The sequence below is a fragment of the Larus michahellis genome, chromosome 4, assembly GCF_964199755.1.
Source record: "Larus michahellis chromosome 4, bLarMic1.1, whole genome shotgun sequence".
Taxonomy (NCBI): domain Eukaryota; kingdom Metazoa; phylum Chordata; class Aves; order Charadriiformes; family Laridae; genus Larus; species Larus michahellis.
Window position 1 is genome coordinate 64,195,071 of NC_133899.1, and position 23,952 is coordinate 64,219,022.

Below are 23,952 nucleotides of genomic sequence, written 5' to 3' on the forward strand. Positions count from 1 at the left end.
GAAAAAGGATAAAATCTATTTATATAAATATAAGTGCTTCCAAACATCTGCAGTTCAAAGTACATAATTCACAGTGACACCAAAGGTTGGTTTGTGTTTTGACTGGATGACTTTGGTATTATTTTTGTCTGCAAAGGAAAGAGTTGTGCAGCATCCAAGTGGCGCAAGATGTTTGCCTCTCCAGAAATCATGATGAATTTGGGACAAGGGGCAGACTGTTTAAAAAAAAAAAAAAATATTGAGGGGAGGGGGAGAGAAGGGCTGTCAAACTGAGAACACTTGCATTCCATTCGGCATCTTTGACCTGGGAGCTATTCTGAAGTGCAGGTCATTATAAACGAAGTGAGAAAGGGCGAACAAAATAATAAACCAAGAGAAGAATCAGTTGAATTGGTTTTGTTTGCTTACAATGGTTGTTTATTGTATTTACATTTCCATAGGTGGTGACTTAAAAAATATAACAGGTGAAAAATTAGCCATGTTTTTTCATCTTGTTTTGTGTCTAGAATAATTATTTGTACTTCAGTTGTTCATTGCAGTGAATATGTGTTAACTAATTTCAAAACGTATCTGCAATTTACCACTTACAAAAGTATTATGCTGTGTAGTAGTAGGATCCTGGTATCCCACAAGCTCATCTTTCAATGGTATTTGTGCATTTTCCATCAAGATACAGTGTGTCATTTACTTTGCTGATGAGCATTTTGTTTAAAATGCGTAAAAGAAAAAATGCATGTTGGAAAATAATTCATCTGCCATTCAGATGGACTCCTACTTCCCTTCCCATAATTTGGAGGACATAAATCATTTGCCCAGCTTATTCAGTAGGAACTAGGTTATTTTTATTTCTCACTACTTCAGTAATTGAGATCCCAGTTCAGCAAGGTCTTCGTGAATAAAAGTCCACAGAACATGATAGAGTACTCACTGTTTAAAGTGAATGCCCTGATATGCAATCAAGTAATTACGCACTGGCCAACCCATGGTAAGTGGCCATGCTCTCACTTTCGATTTTTGTCTGACTTGAATAAAAATATGTTACCTTAAATTTAATGGCGGAATGAAGCTATTTGTGGGAGGCTGTGGTTATATACAAGATCTATTATTAAACTCCGAAGACCACATAAGACTGACCAGGTGCGATGAGATCAGACCAAAGATCCACCTACTTCACCACACTGACCCTGCTCTGCCAATAGTCCAGGTTTTGGGAAGGGTTGAAGAACAGGGCGAGCACGTTGTGGTACCTCCATCTACATACTGTCCCTTTTTTCAGCTGTCTCATCAGTGGAGTCTTGTGTTTATGTGTTTATGCCAGTGCTGATTCATAAGATTATAACCATTGCAGGTTTTGACAAGGACTCGAGATGAACAAACACATTTTCATAAAATACTATCTTCTGTATGTACTAATTGAATGAGACAATCAAATGTAATTCAGAATTCAGGAAAGAACTTTGTGCTGAATTTGGCCTCATCTTAGTCCTAGCTAGTACATTTGTTTCATTAGACTTTGACCCTCATATCTGTATTAACAGAGGCAAATCAATTCCGTTTTTTTCCCAGCATATAAATGGCATAATGTGTTGGCTCTTTCCGCCCCACCCCGCCCCCCCCCCACCCCAGCATATTACCGTAAATTCAGGAGAGGTTGGTTTGGGTTCCTCTTAATGACAGATGATGGAAAACATTGTATACTATGTAGTAATATTAAAAGCAAATATAGATGTAACAGGATTAAAACGCCACCAAGACTGCATTTGTAGTAAGGAAGTGTTACGGTTTTCTGTTGTATTCAGCTTTAACTGTTGCTTCTTCAGCCAAGGAGTGTCACAGTACCCTTTCGCTGGGTCAAATCTGTGCTGAAGTACAAAATGAGTAACACACCTGACGTCACTATCTAGCTCAGTGAGATGAGAGCCAAGGACCCTGGTGTAGCAAAACATTTGTGTCTGTTTGAAAGCACGTGAACAGTCTGATTGACCTGAGTAGCGCAGAGTTAAATATGCTTCTGCATGAGGCCTCAGGGAATAGGTGGTGTCTTCGTATAAACAAACTGCAGCGGGACCAAATGGTTGGGGGCAGGGGGTTGCTCTGCTCGATGTTAACGCTTTGCTGTATTCCGTCTTTGTCCCTGTTAGTGTTATTTCTCCAATGGCTTGCAGATTTTTCTTGTACAGATGTCTTGTGCGGTGTCTGTACCTTTTACTTGCAGAACAGCTCACTGAAGAATCATGTTAAGTAATGATCAAAAAGAACTCATCAGTCTGTGTAGACATGGCAGGCACCCTAACACCGTGTTAGCATGTTATAGGTACAAGCTGAAGAAGAAAATGCTGAAAAGCTGACAGCATGTTAAAGATGATTTGTTTATACAAGTGCTAAAGTTATGTTTGATATGTTAATGCAACCTCATTTTCTAGTAAAGGCCAAACACTATTAAGTGGTTATCTGCATTGATTTTTCTATCTCCTGAAATACTCAATTCGTTCTAAACTATCTTTATTCCTTTTGTGTACCTGGAACTAGGACCATCTTTTAACAGTCTCTTTGTGGTCTAGCCTCAAGGACTCAGTGATATTGTCCTGGTTCACTTCTTGACCTCTCCATTACTGACCCCTTTTAGCAGGCGCTCCTTTTTTGCAGTTTGTCTGGATTTTCTCGGTGGCGTTCTCAACCCTCCCACCAGCGTAATCACTGAAAGGGGTCAGCACCCACTGCGGGTTGAACCGGTGTCTCTCACAACCACCCTCATTCTGTTGTATCATGTTAGCTGATGCTCGTTAAGGCTCACTAGTAGTCTAATCATTTAAATTAGAAGATGGGAGGAGAGAACAGGTGTACTTGCTGTCTGTCCTTTCTTTCCTGCCAAAATCTCTTCTTATCTTTTTGGTATGTTACCTGCTTTGCTTTTCGTTTTGTGTCTTAGCTTCTTGTGATATATCCTCTGCAGGGGTATTTGTTTGGAAAGACTGGGTGCATTTAGAAGGGCACAGCCGGGTTGTACAGTGGAAATATGGTTAAAAGAAGATTGAGTGCCTGTTGCTGGGAATGGATGATCTTGCAGTGAAAACTGTACAGTTGGGCACTGATGGTTGCTCAAGGAACACTTGGAGCAGGCTTAAAGAAATTCACTGTCTCACAAGTGCGTTATTACCTGAATGAGGCTAGCTAAGGGAGGAGACTTTTTGAGGGAAATGTATTCAGAGAGGAGAACAAACCTGAGGGTTTGAAAGAAGAGAGGAAACCTTTTTCTGGTTGGTGTTTTTTTGCTTTTTTTGCCTTTTTTTTATTCTTTTTTTGTCTTCAGTATTGCCTCTCTGGTTGCAGAACTCTGCATGAACACAGTAGACCACGCGATGAAGCTAGTTCTTGGTGCATTGTTTGTGTGAAACCTTTATAAAATGAGATGTTACCATTTGTGAGACTTTAATATACTTTACTTAGCAAAGTCTTCAGCTTTCTGCTCAAGGCATATTCTCTTTGACCTCCATCTACACTGCTCATATTCCTTGATACACTCAAAGGATCAGAGGTAAAAAAGCAGTTTGCTCAATTAACAGCCTGTCACAAAGTATTACATTCATGGGAACTTCCATTTCAGTGCACAATTATACCTCAGATCAGATGTTTAGGCAACCTGTGTTGCACAAAATATTTTGTCTCTGACTTTAGGAGGGTTCTGTTTGAATGTTTCCCAAGTATGAATTTTCACAAGTTTGGGATAACAGGATTTACACATTCTTATTTATAATATTTAAAATGAAACACTTCCTTTAGCTTTCAGCTTTCTTAAAAGGATACATCCAACATTTCCTTTTTGCCAGTACTGAATTAGACGATACTTTCTCTTCACTCTGCTCCAAAAAGTATTTTTATATATGTTTTTAGAAGGAAATCCAGTTTCTTGCTTGCAGCTGTTGGCATTTTAAAGCCCGAGAGTGAACCAATAAAAACACATGTTCTTTTAAAGAACATCTATTTTTACTGGACCTTGCTAACAACCAATGACACAGAATTCAAAAAATGTTGGCTCAAATGGATAGAAGGGCTGCATTGTTTTAAATTCTATTTTTAAAACCCTTCTTTATGGCAAGATTACACAGAAATTTCTTGTGCTCTTGTTCTTGTGAAAAAGAGCGCTTGCTTTTAGAATGCTATTTTAATATTTTAAAAGTAGTTCAGATATCAAATTGTTGTAGACTATGAAATTTTAGTAAGGCATACACGATGTTGCCATTTACGAGTATTATTATAATACTTTGACAAACAGGATAATTAAAGGTTTGACTTCCTAGACAGCTAGGAATAAATACATTTTGATTGATAATTCAGAGCATCTTCTGTTAATACATTATTTCCAACATATCAAGACGCTTATGTATAATGGTCAAATTTCTTTCAATGATACCCTCAAAATGGATTCAAGCAGTATGCTGATTTAATATGTCCAGTTTTTTTCAGATATCAGCATTATTAGTGGAAATTAAATTAAATATGAGATAGTAAATGCTGCCAAGGTTGATGTAAATGTAATCATGTCAAAGATGACTTCATAGGGAGGGCCATCCACCTTATGTTACTTGTGTTGCGTCATTGTGGTACATACTCTGTATGCTGCATGATACTAGAGTTGCACTGCTGCTGTTTGTTTCCCTGTCCTGTCTTCACAGGAGTGAAGTGGAGAGCAGAATAAGATTGCACCCATACCCTTAGTTGTATGACCTGCTCTGTACATCAAGATCTCTTTCCATATGGTCCCATAGCTAGGTTTTGCTCTTAGCGTATTTTCACTTCTCGTTTGGAGTCAAGAGAATAGAATCATAGAACGGTTCGGGTTGGAAGGGACCATAAAGATCACCTAGTTCCAACCCCCCTGCTATGGGCAGGGACACCTCCCACTAGACGAGGCTGCTCAAAGCCCCATCCAGCCTGGCCTTGAACACTTCCAGGGGTGGGGCATCCACAAGCATAAATATAAATTCATGTTTTAAAGGTAGATTGAGATTTTGGCCTTTTTAATAATCTTTACTGTAAGAAATCTGTGCTGTTGTCAAATTGGGAATTCCCAAGCACTGTTTTGAAGAGCGTTGGCAAAGCAGAAAAGTGAGCGGCCTGCTGATATTACATGCAACGTGTGAAGTGTCGTGATAATGCCTGTAATAGTAGATTGATTTTATTTTCTGAAATGGTGTTTAGATCATTTTTGCTAGAGAAAAAAAAATCTGCTAGAGAAAAAAACTGCATAATCTGGGTTTAGTTCTTCAATAGTTTTATTAGCGCCTTCATGTCTGCAGACACATAATTTTCATGCTGGACATGGAAAAAGAATTACAGCTATGATTCTGTGATCTGTGATTTTTGTTGTGTGTGTGTGAGATAGACATTAAATATCTTAAGTCTGTAAAAATATTTGAAATCAAATGTATCAACACTTTTCCTGTATTTCCCTATTTTATGGGAAAGTGTCTTTTTCTCTTTTTCTTGCAATAAAAATGAAACTGTGCATTAAGGAACTTCACAACAGACGCTGACAGAACGCTCTAGGCCAGAGAGATTTGCTGCCTTTAAAATAAGTAATCCTATAAGAAATAAGCCCTGATTTTTAACAGAAGTAATCAAGTACAACAGATATGTGAATTGAATTTTTTAAAAGTACTCTTGGGCACCTACAATTATTTAAAACTTATTCAAATATACGATTGAATCATTCCGTTATATATACTATGCTGGAGACCTAGTGTGCAGTACATTGTTAGGGACTTACTTTGTGTTTAAGAAATGTATGTACTGGTATGTCTTTTAAAATTTCTGTCTCGAGATCCTTCAGTACTCCTTATTTTACTTAGACCTCAGTTATAATTTTTGCAGTCCTGCAGCTCTCTGTTTCAGTTTTTCCTTTTTTAGAGTTTTTTTTTTAGCAAGCTTCATTGTCCCATGTACTGAATTGCTCAGGAAAAGGTTGTATACACTTGATGGGAAGCTCGATTTTGTGTCTTCTACAGTCACTAAGATAGCACAAGAGACTGATGTTTCCAGGTCTTTCATTTGAAACAGCAGTGCTTACATGGGCACTATATTCCTTTCTTACTAGTGTTTTCAGAAAGTATTTATTAAAATACTGTTAATGAATTAATTGTCTTTTGTTCCAGCAGAGTATCAGCTTTGGGGTTTGGTGGTGATAACAAAACTACTTGCTTGTAATATACTGTTTTAAAATGTTCCTGTTAATATTGTGCTTTTCCCTCCTTTTGACATTTGTTCTCCTACATCTTCCGGGTACTTTGTCTGGTTTGTTGGTTTGTTTTGCCTTTTTTTTTTTTTTTTTTTTTTTTTTTTTTTTTTTTTGCAAATCAGTTTCTTGGTTGTTTTTTATAAGACAATGAACTGTCTGCTGACAACTAATTACTTTTTCAAACTAAGGTAACTGGCAAGACCTCTTATGGTTACCATAAAAAAAACCATGAAATATAATTTAGCTCACAATTTGCACATCTTTAATCTTTAAAATGTTTGGCTGACAGCAGTAAGTATACGTGTGTATGCACACAATAGCAAACGTTAATTTTTTCATTCTTTGTCATTAAGTTAAATATTTAAACAAAACAATCTTAAAGCTTCTTTTCTTTCAAGATGTGGTGTGTGTTTGAGATTTAGAGTAATCTCTTAGTGTGAAAAAGACAAGTATAAAAATTACATGTATATTTTCTGATAAAAGGCTGGGTCCTAGATTTGGAAGGAGGGTCTTTAATTTGCTTGCTTTTCTAAAAGCACATATTGCTTCCTTTATATCCACTTACTTCATATATAAAAACGAAAATCCATCATTATATTGGCATAACTAGGAGCAGAATTTCAACCTGACGTCTTTATAATTTTTAAAACTTTCTAAAACATTGTGAAAAATGTCTTTATCTGATACTAAACTTAGCTTTTTTTGGCATACAATTGGACCAGGAAGAAACTGAATAATGATGCACATTTAGAAAATGTAGCTCTAGTACTGATCTGGGATTGTAACTTGCTTTTGTCTGATGCTTTCTCTACTGCAGAAATGGTGATGGGGTTATTTACGTTAATTCGTTTGGCTTGTTGAAAAAAATATGCCCACACTCCTCTACTTAATGGGATTCTTTCCTCGTTGCAGTGCAAACGGCTGGAGCAGGAGCTTCATCATCTGAAAGAGCAGAACCAGACTTCAGCAAACAACACGAGACATCTGACTGCTGAAAACAATCAAGAACGTGCTCTGAAGGTAAATCTCCATTTCTTCTTGCAGGCAAATTAAGGTTGTAAGCCCCTGGTGCCAGCTTTCTGGGCTGCATATATCAGTTGTGTACATTTCGGCAGAAGTGAGCTATGGTGTTTGCCAACAACCCCTTCTTTAAACACAGATACAGCACCCTTCTGTTATGGTTTTATTTTATTTTGTGTATGAAAACAACAAGAAAAAAAATAGCATATCCTCCAAATTATTGGGCTGGTAATTAATGTTAAATTCCTGGGGTCTGTCCTTGCAATATTGCATTTTATAACGTGAAGAAAACTGCAACTATTTGACTCGCGGTACCTTTGCAAAACTAATATTTTAAAGCATGGCTGTTTGATCTGCTCCCAGCAGTGTGTGCTATATTAATAACATTGTTGACCTATACTACTAGTGACCACATAGTTGATACTACTATTTGCAAAAGGGTAGCTAGTTGGAATTGGGAGGAGGAATAATAAGTCCTGTCAATAAGAATAAAAATGAGCAGACAGACGGGAGAGGGTCAGAGAAAGGACAGTGTAAAGTGACAGGTTATTGCTGCTTTGAGAAAGGGAAATTGTAACGTCAGTGGAATTGATAGCTACATAACCAGCAATCTCACTGCTAGCCAGAATGAGAGACTATGCCAGGTAAGATGTGCAAACACCATCTGCACCTATTTCAACCACTATATTCTTAAAAATCTCTTTTATGGGTAGTGGAGAGACAATATAAATACAGAAGTTACTTTGTTGATACTGTGTTGTCATTTTAAAATTGTGTTTGATTTAGGCAGTAAGATCCAAGCGTATCTCATTTATAGGCAGATTTTCCTCTGCCTCCTTTTGATTTTATTTTTTTTTTTTTTATATTTGGGAAACATCATTATTCATGCAACAACTTGACCGATGCAAAGTATAGGAATTAAGGGAAACCCTTGCGTAGTTTGACATTTCTCAGTTAAAAAAAAAAAGTGTAATGAATAAACAGTGAGAGGCTGCATGCCACACAAATGCTGTATGTTCCGTGGGTTTATAATTGCCATCAGAATCTATGGTAAATATTACAAAATCAGGTGTGCAATACTGAAAGCAATCCATCCTCAGCTGACTAGAAATAGAGATTGTAAACATTCAGGGCTGTTTCTGGCCACAATAATAGTATCGTTTTGAGTCTCATATCACGAAAAGTTAGTGCTTGCTGCTCGTGCTACTTATCGAATGTAGTATTGTTTTTCATTAATTGCATGCTGACTTGTTTATTCTGTGCCATTGAAAATATTATGCACAGAGTCTTTCCTTTTGAAAACAGCAATGTTTTATTGAAACTACACATTTTAGATTTAATATTGCCTGACATAATGCTTACAGAATAATTATATTTTCAGAGCAAGAAGTGACTTAATAGTTCAGAGTGTTACTAGGATTTCATCCTAAGCCTGATATTGCTCTCCCAGCACCTAATCTTTAAAGAATTTAATTTCTGGCTGTCACAGGCATTTTTTGATTTTTTCAAAGTTAGAGGTTAATTGGTCGTAGTCTTTTAGAGATGAGAGTCTGGGGAGGAAAAAAGGAGTGCTTTTCAATTTTTGGTAAAGTTGAACTTTTTTAATATTGTACCTCTGTAGAGTTTGTCTCAGTTCATATAAATGTTGCTTACAGTGAGGACAGGTCCAACAGAATACTTTTTAAAAGGCTGATGGGTTCTGTTGAATTCTTGACCTTGAAAACTTTAAAATGTCCATATGAAATATTGGCAATAGTAGTTAGCTTTCATATACAGCATGTGAACGCTCATCCTGACCTAAGCACCCATGCAAATGAAAAGTTTATCACTCCTTTTTAGTGAAGCTACAGCCTAGAGAATATGGGCTGGCTGCTAGGGATGAAAGTCGTGCCAGTGACTCCTTTAGAAATGGGGTTGACTGGTGCCAAAATATCCAGCCAGAGCCCGCTGACAAGTAGTGCACTGTGGGTCTCAGCACACCCCTGCCCTGTGAAACGCTCTTGTTCTTAGCTGTCCCCTCCTGCCTCGCATGCGCTCGGTAGCTACCGTGAGTGCTGCACATGGAGCGCATGTACAGACCCAAGAATCCCCTCCTGTCTCCTCTCCGCTGCAGATCACCCTCTGGTCATCTTGCTTTTTTTGTAGAAACGCAACTGGCTATCTGTCTCTGTGGTGCAGAGTTAAATACCAACACAACTATTTTTATTTTCACCGTGATCCATAGAACTGCACTTGCTTTAACCACCTCCACGTGCAAACTGGGAACTGTGCCATGTGCTATTAGTTCAGCTGTAAGCACCTGTCCAGCAAGAGTCCAGGTATTCCTTCTGTGTCTATCCAGGACAGTTTCTGTTAAGAAAGGTTGTGGGGTTTTTCAAATGTTTAATTTTCCCTGCTCTTTTAAGCTTAATTAAAGTTGTCTGATTCAGTTTGGCAAAAGATGTATTTTGTGATAGGTGGCAGAGGAGGAATTTGATCCTCTCTAGATTTTCATCAGGGAGTAATGGAAGTGTCAGCATCAGATGTGGTGCAAGGATACTTGCAATCTTAAATGGATAAAAATACAGTAATCAGGATGAGCTAGATTAAGGATGGCATAAAAGTTTGTGATAAAAGATTAGGTCATTGCCTCTATGGGGTCCTGAACTACAGTTAACAACAGAAACCAACAGGTTATTTTGTTTTTTCTTTCTTACTTTTTAAAATCATCTCACAGTAGTGAGTTGCTCAGAAGTAAAAAAGTGTAAAACCAATCCACAAGAAACCTATTTCATTCCATTGACGGTATGACGGTCTAGTAGGTAAAATAAGTTGCAAGCTTTCAGCTTTAATTTTACTTATATTAGCTCACAGGGCTGCTGCCACCCTTCTTTGAGGCAGTAGCAGCCAGTAGACACCTGAGTGAGGCAGAGCAGCAGAGACAGATTGTAATGGTGGGAGAGGTGTGGTGGCAGGAAACTGGCCAGATCCAGGATCTGGGAATCACAAAGATGATATAAGCACTCTTGCATACTTTTGGTTTTACACACTTTTAGATCCCGTGTCACACTTGACGATCATGTGACAAATAAAACAGGACGCATAAGGCATGCTGTCTAGTCCTGTGCTGTGCCATTCCATCTTATTGTGCAATATAACATCTGCACATCTTTGGTAAGCTGCGTCTTCTTAGCTTATCTCTGTCATATATACTAGTAGTACATGACTTAAAATTTCCATATTTAATGTATTTATTGCATGGGACGTTCTGTATAGTGATGTGGGCCATTCAGTCCCACAGTACCAAGCTGGTACTCCTAATTTTTATAACGTTGTTATTGGTCATAGGAGATAGTATTAATTGACCGAAAAGGCCAATTTCAAATCTTCCCTCCAGGCAATGCCCACAACTGCACAGAGGTCATTCAGAGAAGCATGTGGGCCCCTATTTCCATAGTTAAAGTAAAATAATCCTCCTCTTCTGAAACCATTTTAAAAAATCTCTTATAATATTTCCGATTGAATTATAGCTAAATCTTTTAGGGATAATTGCTTCCTAAGGGCCTATACATTTGCGCTCTTAGTACATTTTCATAAAATAAGATCTGCAGAGTGCTTTGCAGTTCTAATGTGTCAGGGTCTATACATAAGATTATTCATTTGTGCTTGGCCTTCATAATTAACATTTGGTCTCTACTGATTCTGGTAAATGTATTCCCACAATACGCTGAAATAGCTGATGCAATTAAACATAGAAAAGTTTAAAAATTGCAGTTTTTTCATTAGTATTCAAATATTGTTGTGGATCATTTTATTGTTGTTGGCTTTGTAGCATATAGTTTTAAAATGCAGAGTATCAAGTAATACATTTTCCTAAAGAAAAATAAAGATTTTGCCAGTGTGAATGTCCTCTCTACTCAGTTGAAGAAGAATACAAAATAAGTCTTGTGAAGCAAATAATTTAATGTGAAAATTCATGGAAAATGTTTAACTGGATTTGAATGAAACATAAGGAGAGGTGACTTTTTTTTCACATGCCTGATTTATTTTGTAATTTTTAATTAGGTGGTACATTCTTCTCAAAGCAGCTATTAATCTGCTTTAAAGACCAAAGAGAGACACTAATTTTACTTCCAAGCCAAACTCTCAAAATGGAGGAGAGAGTGTTTCGTGATGATGCAAAATCAGGTGCCCTTTAGTGACTAAATGAGTTTACTCCAGCCAAGTATGATGTCATTAGAACTTGTAAAGGTTATTAGTCTCCTTCAGAACTGTTAAGATGCTACTCTTTGGTTATGATTGGCTTGTTTTGTTATATTTTTCTGACTGATCTATCTTTTTAGTTGTGATTTTCTGTAGAATGCATCCTACGTGTTTCCATGGTTTTATTAAGAATATCATAAATCTAGTCAGAAGCAAAAAAGTGACCTGAAGGAGCTGTCAGAAATTCATCTACAGTAGTGTCATAAAGCAACTGTAGCTGATGTCATCTGCTTTCTGCTGACACATAAGAATCGTGTAAATGGCAGGAAATCCACAATGCATAGCAGTTTGGTAGTTGTTCCAGTGATGATGCCTATGGAAAAGCTACTCTAGAAGATTTAAATTAAGTACTCCCTGATACCTGTCATAAATTGTACTAGGCTCTGTTTTGATTCCCAGAATTTCCCACATTCTTAGAGGAGAAACTATTTCTCCATGTCTGCTTGACAATGCCAACTGCAAAACCAAATCAAGCTATCTAGTCAACATACCATCCATGAAGAGCATGATCCCAGGAGACTCTGATACCATGAGAGCTTAAAAAAAAATTAAGAAAAGCTTTAACATGAATTTTAAAGTGTTTACTACTGTTGAAAAGTGTGGAATACGCAGGCTATTTAGGCATATGATATTGACTATGGAATAAAGTGCTTCTTTCAGAAGGTAGTAACTGTGGCTCTTATCTGCAAAAACTAACTAATTCTAACAATGTTTTTATGTTTAGATCTTCATTTTAATTAGTTTAGAGCTGGTTTATGGCTATAAAGCCTCTGATTTGTTTCTGATAGAACCACACACTTTTGAAATGGTCTGTAGTCCAGGGAAACTTGCCTTAACCAGTGGTGGGAAACTGAAAGATTCCAATCTCATCTCTTCTACTCATTCGTTCAGCATACCATTTTTGTATTTTATTATAGCTATTAATTGCATCTTAGAAAACTCTTAGAGAAAAGCCTTTCAATACTTCCATAATCATTTTACATGAGGCAACAGAGGTCAGGTTGATTTATAAGAAACCTAGAATGTAAGTTTTGAACATGGCAAGGCCCAGACAGATCCAGAACATGACTCTGCTGGCTTCAGTCATTTCGACTGAAATTAACTGTGGTGCTGTGTGAGTGGTAGAAACCAGCTGCTGATTACCTCTGTTTTGTAGCTAACAGATGAATAGCTGTGTTATCCACTGGTGAAGACACTGTTCCGCAAAGAGCTTAAAAAATGCAGTTGATCTACTTCTTGGTATGATGTTATTGTTTGTGAGTCATATGATAAAAGATGCTTTAAAATATTGTGCTTACCTCAGAGTGGTTGCAGTTTTGTTGGTTTGGGGTTTTTTTCAATGAAGCAGCTCACCACTATTCATATGATGGACAAATCACCCATTTCTTTCACATTTTGCTGTGAATTCCTCTGGCCAGTATGCACTTTTCCTTCTGTATCTAACAGAGACTATCGATTTGTGAAAGCTCAGTTTGAGAGCTCGCTCTCTGGAGTGAACCCTAAAGCAATCCTGCTTTTCCTTTTGGATATCATGTGTTGTTACCTGTAAAAGGGACTGCTATCACATTTGCAAACGCATTTATAGGTATACTTGAAGACTGGGATGCCAGCTCCATATTGGAAGTAGAAGGGGAAGAAAAGCAGATTGCAGATCTGCTGATCAATGTGAGGAGATACATGCTGCCCTTGCGTTTACTTATGATCTATATCTATTTTTCTGAAACTACGGGAACATTTCAGGAGCAATGGGAATAGTTAACAGGCTTCTTGGAGGTTATCTCCAGCAAATAATATGTTGTTACAACTAATGCTGAAAGGTTCTTCACGCTGCTATTCCAATAACTTACATGAGGATAGAATACTAGAGGATTTATCACAGTAAGCTGCAATCTCTAACTTTGTGCAAGAGCCATTTCAGTAGTTCACTTTCTTCTCCTTTCAGAAGTGTTGTCCAGTTCAAGTTATAGAAAGCCAGAGTGAGTTTATTTCCCTCTCCAGTAGCTACCCTAAAGCAGTGTGTGCCTTCATTTAAATGCCCAGGCAACGTGAGAGACAGATTTGCTACCCTGTCAGTAAAACTTGTTATAAAGCACGAGATCACTGTTAATTTTTAGAGTGGAAGTTTGCTGAAGTTTGAGTAGTCATTGGTTTTATTTACATAGTGGAGGTGGAAATAATAGACCTAGTAAAACTTGGAACACGTTGCTGACAATCTGAATGTGGATAAGAATGCACCCTTTTCTTCAGTTGTTGCTTCCTAGACACTTTATCAGACAGAGGAGATACAGTCGCAATCTTAATTGCCATTGAACAGAGCCTTTGCTTGTGCTGCACCCAAAAGCACTTAATCACAAGGTCTTAAAGGGTGTCACTAAGGTTAGACCCAAGACCGTTCAGCTCTTATCCATGCTAGAAACATGATTAGTCACTTTATGGCTGGTGTTATTAAATAGTACTGTACACCTCAGAGGATATCAGTGTAAGCCGGTGCATCACGCCATAAACGAACACTAAAATGAGGCTGTGTACAACTTCTACGGATATAATTCTGCCCACGTTCCACTTCAACATTAATTTTCTGCATTCCTTTCTGCTTAAGTTGCAGTGTCTCCAAAAGCTATTGCTACAGACTTCTGACAACCTGCCTAGTTATCTGTGTGTATCGAGAGGGAGAAAATAGCTCATATAATTCCACAGTGACCAACATTCCCCAACAATTCCAGTGGGAAAAATGTGAGCACTGGTCGAGTGGTCTTTAAAGCAGTCATTTCAAGTTTCCTTGGACCCAATTGTCCCTTTGAGCCAAATGTTATGACCGGGTCCTCTGGTCAGCTCAGGTCCAGAGATCCTCAGCCAAGGATTTCTCCTTCATCTGCTGTCACATATTTAGGACTCTAACAGTTTGCTTACGTGTATCCCCTATAGGCAGGAAGTGACTAATTTAGCACACGTATTTGACCATGAGTCAACAAGCTAAGTTCAGAAATTTGATCTACTAGTATCACTTTCAGTGGACAGTTTTGATAATTGTTTTTTCTAGCCATCCAGGCTGGTAGGCTTTATTTAGTTGTGCAGATCTTGACAGAATAGTTGCCCGCGAGTGACAGATACCTTCTTTCTGAGAGTCTCCTCCCATCTCATAATTAATATTTCATCACTGATAGATATTTGTATTCATTGACCAAAAATATCTTAATTTGTATAGGGAGCTGAAAGTTAAAATAATTGCTTAAATGTGCCATAAGCAAATAATACAATGTTTTCCCCTGATGGAGAACATGCAAAATAAATTTTGAGATGAGACACTTGCCTGGCGCTGAGAGTGAAGATGCCCGAGTCTCTTTAGAAACACAGGCTCCCAGAGCCTGACAAATCTGATTTATATGAAGCATTATCTACTTGGGAGTTTAATAGAAATGATTCTTGGTAACATTAGTACTTGTGTGATTTTCAGTGGTCAGCTTGGGATGTCATTATGTGGCTGTGTGGATAGTCGGCAGTGCCGTTTGTACTGTTCTTGGTTCACTAAGGTGTCACCGTGGGCCAGAATTTTGAACTTGTTCAAGCCTTGGGTTGTTTTCAAATTGAAGGAAACAAATCGATGTACCCAAGTTGTCGTCTTTGCTTTCTCGGTTGCACTGGCCATACCACCTTCCTGTATCTGTAGGGCTGTCCTTCCGCTGGCAGCACTGTCTGGCGTGGCAGCCCTGTGCATACAGTGTGTTCTGCACAGCAGCTACTCAGGATTTCTTGGACTCTGTTCAAGCGAAAGGAGACCAAGCAGTGGTGCTTCTTCCTTACTGTGACCTCAAGTCTTTCTGAATTTTTTCAAAGCACGGTAATATATGGATGAGAGCAAACATTTATTGGCAGAACAACATGTGTCCTGAAAATGATCCTGAGAAGAGTTGTATCTGCTTGGTTAATTATGCTTGTCTAGAGCACTGTATGTCTTAAGGAATTTTAGCGTGCTTCATATTGCCTGTAAACAGCTGCACAAGAATGGCACTGAACGTGTCTTGATGTACTGAACAAACAGCGTCTTGGCTAAAAGAGTTTGGTCACCTTGCCTGAGGAGTGTAAGTCTTCCTTCTCTCCAGTTAACAGATGCTGAACATCTCTAACCAGAGCAGATATATTTATTGAACTTTGATTCAGTTCGAAGCATTAAGGAATTCATTACTCATTCACACTTTGTGTTTGATTTTAGCTTTCATCTGCGCCACTAAAGATTCCTTGGAGGTCTGTTGCTTTTTATTTGACAGCCTTCAAATCTTTTTTGGCACCAGATTACTCTTGACAATCTTAAACATCAACAAACTGTTTATACATACTATAAACGTCCCTTTGTTATTGGCGATGATGTGGATGTGGTCCTTCAAACCTTTTGGCTGAGCCTTTTAGCTTTTTGTTTCTATTTCATAGGTGGAAATTGCCTTTCCATGAGGTCAGTCAGTGTTACTACTTCCAATTAGTAGAAGTGTTATTTCTGATGAAGGCTGCAGGTTCCTGGAATGCAATATTTTGGTTTCAGGTTATTCTAAATCTGGATTATCATTCTCACAGTCATCTAGGCTGCTTTCCATGTCCTTACTTTTGGTATGCAAAGAATCATCGCTTTCACGGTAATAGGCTTCTGTGACCATGAACTTCATGCTGATAAGGCCATCTCATCCATGTTTTTCATTTATCCATTCTGTAATTGCGCAGATTATAAAAACTCTATTTAACTGTACTGATAAGCTTTGTTGCCATCTCCAATGGTACAGTTTATCACCCCAGTCATGGGTTCATTTTTCCTTCTTCTACCCAATAACATGTCAATAGCAGTACTACCAGTAAGAACCTTTGTCTGAGGAGGTGTCATATTGCTGCACTTCAAAGAGCTATAAAAAAAATATTTTACTTTCACACTAGTATGGAGCTTCATTTGGGGATTACGTGGATTAGGAATTAAGGGCATATGTTAATCTGATTTAAAACAATTATAAAGCCTAAAGTGTCAGATTTACTGTAAGAAAACTAAAACTCACTTTTTCTCTTGCCACTTTCTATAAAACATATTTCTGAACTTAGTTAAGAGATTCTAATTCTGAAGGCATTTTGTACATGAAAGAGTAATTTTCTGCAATGTTTAAAGAAGCCCTTAGCATTAGTTTTTATTTATGATATTGTCCCTAATCTTCACTGGTATAGTTTTCAAAGTTTCTATCAGCATAGTAACATAATAAAACAAAGCAAGTAACAAAAACATTAAGCCAAGTTAAGTTTTTGTATTCTCAGAGATACTGATGCTGGAGTCAAGATATTGGATTTAATGAATGAAGAGGAGGAGTTACATTGTTATATATTATTTTTTATTTCCTAAATCTTGTTTCTTTCTCCATATGAAAACTGTTACTCATACATGCAGAAAGAAAGTGTAGTAAATCTTAATTTTCAATCATTTTTTCAGTGCCTTACTGTACACCCTTCATATTTTATGCTGCACAGGAAAATTACTCTCTTTTGTTTGAGCAGCAACTGTAAACAAAATCTTGAGCCTGAGTGCATGATGACATGTCACTTATTTGTCCTACAACAGAATGTATAAAAGGTAGTAACCAAAGCTCTTGTGCAAAAGGCAAGCTACAGGGTCATTAAATAGCAAAGGTCTTGCTCTGACCCATCCATGACCTCCTTATCTGAAACACCTCTTGGAATTGATAGAATCTACTTTAGAACTTGGATAGAGGAAACTAGGGACAGGATAAAGGATCAATATAAATATTTCAGAATTTTAGGTATTTTCTAAAATGGAATGTTTTGTCTTTGTATGTTTAAGTTTATCCAAATTGCTGTTGGAGAATTGGAGAACCATTTCCTAGCATTTTGCATGCAAGTGGTCATTTGAAATATGGCTTAGAGTAGAAGGGGGGGCAGATGGTAAAGGAAGACACTGAAACATTAGGTCTTAGTATGGTCATGAGGCTATAAGCTAGCCTGGATTCAGAAGCCTCGAGGTGTTGCGTGTTTGCTCTTATTTTTCTTTCTCCTGTAATCTGAAAGTCTCTCCTATTCTGTTACCAGATGAGAAGCTTCTTTTGACTTCACCTCATTCTAAAACCTAAAGAGACCATGTCCAGAAAGTGCAGCTTGGTGCTTAGCCATCATTTACTTGGAGGAGTGAGGACTCATTTTGCTTGTCCTTTTTGATTCCCGCCTATTTATTTAGTCTGGTGCAGAGGTGCGTTTTTGATGTTAGGGAACTTGTGCTCCTTGATCACTGCAAGGCTTTTGAGAATCCCTTTCTTTTCCCAATAAATAAAAGCAAAATCCTGATTTGACTTTTATGTGGGTGGTGTAACACACAAATGTGTAAGGAAAAGTGGACACTGCTGTTCACATATTCAGGTTGCTAAGGGGAAGAGGTGTACTCCTTGTGTGCAGCAGGTACATATTTCTACCCTAGCAGTATACAGGTCATTAGGAGAATGCTTGAAGAGCAGAAGAAACAAATGGACTTGGATTTATTTTGATCTTTATATTTTTCTTCTGTGAAACTGGGCTTTATGAAGTAAAATATTGCTCACCTCACTCTTCTAGTAGATCTCCACAGCTTTTCTCATGAGATTATGAACTGGCAGCTGGACTTTGGCTTTTCTCTAGGCGTAAGCTTCAGAATAGTGAATTATACGTTAGGGGTCAAGTAGTAAATTTGATAGTACAATTCAGTAATTCTAAGCTTCCAGACCTTAAGCATAAAATACCTGTGCAGGCACACCGGTGTACCACCTGTTCAGAAAGTAAATTAATATTATCTTTACCGAGTAGCACAAATACAGGTAGAATTTTGGCATATGAAATACTCAGCCTTGCTCTTTGTTGTTTGAAGACTTGAAAGTTATAAAGCTTCACATGAGCAGAAGTATATCAATGCATTAGGATTTCAACTCAACATATATTAGGCTTATCTTCATATTTAGAAACACTGCATGCATAGCTCTGTCATGTAGCTCAATCAAAATTGCTCATTATGCTTGCACAAAAAATGAATTATTCACTGAAAACACTTAAAGAAGGTCTGATTTCTCTTGTAAAATATGTTTGCAATTAAAACTTCAATTTCTTATGCCTCCAAAATTCAGCCAGCTGTGTTGTTACTTCCAAAATTCAGCCTTTCTTAGTGGTAAGGTAAATATATCTTACAAAGAAAAAGCAATAAAAAGGTGAAATTAGAAAAGAGCTGTCTCCGTTTTTCAAAATGTATGGCCAACATATTTGTAAAGAAAGAACTCTATGCACAAGTCACACCATCACCATTTTACTAACGCCTCCAGCATAGCACGTTTTCTTTAATAAACAAACAAGCATTGAAATAATCATCTTGACTGTGATCCACAAGGAAATGGCAAATTTATGCAACTGTGAAATCTGAATATGTCTAGTATACACTAATCCTTGAGAAAAGAAGGTTTAAGGGAGACTTTATCACCATGTTCCAGTATTTAAAAGGCGCCTACAAAGAAGATGGAGACTCTTTTTTTTACAAGGAGTCACATGGAGAAGATGAGGGGTAACGGGTACAAGTTACTCCTGGGGAGACTCCAATTGGACACAGGAGGAAAATTCTTCACGAGAACAATCAGCCATTGGAATAATCTCCCCAGGGTAATGGTGGATTCTCCAGCACTGGACACTTTTAAGATTGAGCTGGACAGAGTGCTGGGCCACCTTGTCTAGACTGTGCTTTTGCCAAGAAAGGGTGGACCAGATGATCCTTGAAGTCCCTTCCAACCTGGTATTCTATGATTCTACGATAGTAAAACTGTGAAAGTCGATGTCTGTTCTTGAGTGGAGAATCAATTCTGGAGATGGAAAATACAGTATCAACCAATACAGTTCAGAAAATGAAGTCCCAGTAGGCTTCTTTATATATTGTATCTAACCACAAAATGACATTTGAGTCTTTGAGTTTAATTTTAAATTGCAAATTTGGCTGCATAGCAGTTCAACACAATCACCAATTCGCATTTATACCATGTTCAGGCAATGCGATATACACGTATTTACTATTACACAATAGCATTTGTTACTTCAGTTTCCTACCCAAAATCAATACCATTTAACTATTTTTTGTATTAGAAGCATCATTTGGATGAGACTTTCAAACACTGAAGTTAATCTTGTAGATTAGGCCCAATTCTGTGCACATACGTAGCAGTGACTGCTGGAGAGCAGACTGCAGGTTACTGTTATAGGATGTAAATTTTGAGAAGAAATGAACCCTTCCTTGCTTTGATTTAGAATCTTGTGAGTTCCACATGCACCTAAATTTTAATGGGACTACGTCCTAAATCTGGGAAGCCTTAGGCTCTTATACACACATTTAGGCTGTTATGACATTATTCAGAGATCAGAGGAAATTCTGTTCAAATTTGTTTTCATAAACTAGGTATCTTGCATGATACAATGAGATGCTACAGTGATGCTTTCTAGTTCTTTCAGAAGAGCTCAGACCAGAAGACATTTTAACAGGAAAAAAATCTTTGATGTCCATGTTAAAAGAATCTATTATTCTTTCTCGGTGAAAAACATCATATCCCTTCAAAACCTTTCCACCCAAAATCTCATTAAGAGCACCTCTGCTTTAACCATGCTTCTTACTGAGTTCTTTGGGGGAAAAAAAAGAATGAATCATAAAATACCTCATTGCCTTGGTACTTCAATCCCTCATCGCATCTTCTGATTAGTGCAGGTTTCTAGTTTAAAAATTGAACTGTATTTGCCTCCACTGTAAATGGTCTGAATACAGTACTTGGTTGCAACTAGCTGCATTTTGAAGAGACGCAGATTTCAGACTTTTTTTTTTTGCATATAGCCTGGAGGAGAAACTTAGTATACCAAGTACTATCACTTTTTTGTAACGTATTAGACTTTTAAGCATTTAAGCATATCGCATAAAATGAATTGGGTCTAATTCGTTATCTGCTCCTGTTTCTTACAGTTGAGCTGTAATTGGCTTAGATGTTGGAAGAGAGAGTGGCCAAGTGACTGGGAGGAGAGTGACTGAAACCTTGGAAAGGCTGCTGATAGCTCCTTCCGTTTGGAATTGCTGTACAACAGTAACAACAAAAACACTGGTTTTCCAAACTAGATAAAATAAAATCTGTTTATCTAGCCTATTAAATCTGAGTGCCAACTTTCAAGCAGATGCAGTTTTAAGCTCTGTAGATGCTAAATCCTGAAACATTTGGTCTATAAACAAAAAGCTGACATCAAATACAGCATTGCTGCTAGACATAGTAATGGTGCATATATGCTGCATTCACACAAAATAGGGGGATGATTGCTTTTTTGTATGTTGCTTAGGGTTTTTTTCTTATGTTAGAGTATTAAAACAGATATTAAATTTTATCATTAATGCGGTGCGTGGTCTCTCTTCAAATCCCCTTAATTACAGATTGACTCCAAGGATTACACAGCATGGATTTTAATTTTAACTGAAACAAAAAGAAAAGCTGCTTAAAAATTATTCTTGCTGAGTGACTCGTTGGACCGCAAAACAATTTTTAACATCTTTTGACAAGTGTTGTCACATTTAAAACATTAGAACAGAGCTAAGTGCACCTACAAACTCCAATTGTATCATGTCTACTTCCCAAATAAAATGTTTTATTAACTTTGTCCTTGCAAAGGAATGTCTGCTTCTCGTATTTTTGTTTTTACAGTTATTCTTTAGGAGAAAAAGACTCGCGGTCTTGCTGAGATGTGTTTATGTTTGAAGAAAGTGACATCAGACTTCATATTTCCTTTCTTTGGTAATTTGAGAAAAATTACCAATCCGAGTTGACGTTGCAGCAGCAACAGTGTATTTCACACCCTTGCGTTGTTTCCCTTCTGACCCCTATCTTTAGGACTTAAGAGCTCCACTCTGAAAACTTCATTCCAGCTGAAACTTAGAATAGCAGGTCTCAGTCCAGAAACAACATTTTCACAAACTGGGGCCTAATCCAGTAAGCCTCACGCAGGAAGCTACTTCTGAGAGTACCTATTATTCATGTGAGTAAAACTTTAGGGATGTTTTTAGTGTTTCTTGTGGGGTTTTTTTCCCCCATTTCTGAAAAGATAAAATCAGATTCATGATTTGTTTCATTAAGTGAAACTCATTTTTCACAGTTAAAGATTATTAATATTTTTTACAGTTTTACTGTATATCTCCTGCCGGTGCTTTAAGACATGTAGAAAAAAATAAGTTTTTCTCTAGAGCAACATCAAATAATAAATGCCTAAAGCTGAGTGTCCACAACTTATCTTAAAGTTAGGTGGAGCTGAAAGCACCCCTTATTTCTCAAAATGTGGATGCAAGTTTCTAGCTTCAAAAATCAGGTCCTTTTGTGACTGAGTAATAACTTTGAATGCAAAAGGCTGGAAGAATGAGAAATTAGCTTTTGGCCAGGAGGTCACTGTAGTGTGGAGGGATAAATCTATCACTGCTGTTTAATGGTAGTTACTGGTTTGATAAAGTTCCCCTAACTCAGTTTGTTAGCTTAAAACGTACTTTCTGAGACTTCATAGATCGGCAGGTAAATAATGCCATTATTGCTGCATCTTTGTATGGGGTGAAATTTTTGCACTTAAAAAGGGTTATTTCAACAAGCTTTTCTCTCCCTTTTTTTTCTGCTGTCTCTGAATTGTTGCTATCAGAACGTTTCATGATTTCCTCCATTAGCGTACTGGTGCACTTTTTTTTGTTGTTTAATGGATCAGATTAAATTCTATTGCTTTGTATTATAGCCAAGCATAAATCCTTCCTATCTTAACGGAAAAGTATTTCTAATCCAAACCCATGAAAAGGTGAATTTATACATAATATTGTTCAGTCTAATTTGTCCATTATGCGTAATAGTCTCAACAGTATATGATTTTCAAGTCATGTGTGCTTAATGCAGAGGCCAGAAATAGCAACAAATGAGGCGAAATAGTGAATACACTTGCTCTTTATGGCTTTTGTTGCAATCTTAACATATGTAGGTTAGTAAGTGTGCTTGTGTGTGTGATTTCTTTTAAGTGATCATTAGGTAACGCACAGCACCGTGAGTGACTCTGTCTGATGGCAGAAATTTGGTTCTTTACATTCATTATGGTTGTGTTCTGTTTGTTATAGTCAGTAAAGCTTCAAATGTATTATTGGTTAGACTTTTAATATAAAAGTATACAAAATAGTTCATAATCTTTGTAAAAAAACAAGACAAACTGGCCTAAAGGAAATAACAATAACTGATTTTTTTTTTTACTGTAAAGTTCAGTTTTGCAAGTCATCTTTTAAAAGGCGTTTTGTGAGATTGTGAACGATTTTCAATGCCCGGTGAAGTTAATAGGGGATGAGGAGGCTCCGGGCTGTTCAGACAGATCCTTTGATAAATAATAGTGTCTCTTTACCACACCGGGCAAAATCTGGAAAAAAGAAAAATCCTGCTTGTGTCCTAACATAAATAAATGTATGCATGAGCGCTGTCTATCTTAAGAAGTCGTTACTGTTTGTTTAAGTTGGAGCGGAGGACACACAGTAAGTCTGGTGTCTGGTTTTTGAAGCCGGGGTGTGTGAGCATCTACATCAAAAAGAAAATCATTCTGGAATCTGAAGGCTGAGGCTGACAGGAAAAATCATTCTTAACGATAAGTAAGACCTGATTTTGCCGCGTGTTATCGTTTCAGCAGTGCTGTATGTTTGCAACACATTTGCTCTTGGTTAGTTTACCAGTTTTTCAGAACTAACTTATAACTGTCAGTAGATGTTTCATTTTTGATAATGTAATACTGCCCCCCCCTCCTCCTGCACATCAACTGCATAAGTGAAGACTAACTCCATAATTTCCGGGGATGTGTTCTGCTTTTGCTTTCCATACTTTTTCTCTAGCTAGTCAGGACTTCATGGCTCTTAAACAGGAGGTGCTGTTTCCTGGAACAGCTAATTTACAAGCCAGTATTTTTTCAGTTTTGTATGTATTCTTGCACAATAACCAAAAACCCCAAAGTTTCTTCTTTTGATTTGAGGGATTTGTGGCTTTTTTTTTTTTGTTATGTTTTTTTAGTTATCCTCTTAGCCACTGGATTAAATCTCTTGTTTAGTTATTGCAAAATCCCCTCACTGTCTTTTTGGTTGAACCTGAATCATGAAAACAAGGAGTCTGAATTACATTTGCAGAAGGAAATGTTCAACTTGAAACATGGTGCTTGCAGGTAAATCAGTGGACATTGGAAATAAAATAATTAGAAATAGAATGACTCTTTATTTTATGGGACTGATTTGAAGTTGGCTACATCTGAAAAGGAATGAAAAAATGATCTCCTTGCTTGAGATCTGCCAAACAATGCTCTAAGCTCCAAGTTATTTTGAGGTGGTGAAAGGTGAAACATTTGACATGTTCTTTTTGGGCAATGCTTTAAAAAAAGAGAAGGCGGGAAAGAGGCGT

The 23,952-nt window shown here is 37.4% G+C and overlaps 1 protein-coding gene across 4 annotated transcripts in view; it reads left to right on the forward strand.

The window, feature by feature from the left end:
* The window catches only part of MIPOL1 (mirror-image polydactyly 1), a 192,331-nt gene that overhangs the window by 83,666 nt on the left and 84,713 nt on the right, over positions 1–23,952 (forward strand). For all 4 annotated transcript variants that reach the window (XM_074585190.1, XM_074585188.1, XM_074585187.1 and 1 more), the window contains one exon: positions 7,148–7,255. In XM_074585190.1, the coding sequence (XP_074441291.1) occupies positions 7,148–7,255 (108 nt within the window). The remainder of the gene's footprint in view (positions 1–7,147; positions 7,256–23,952) is intronic.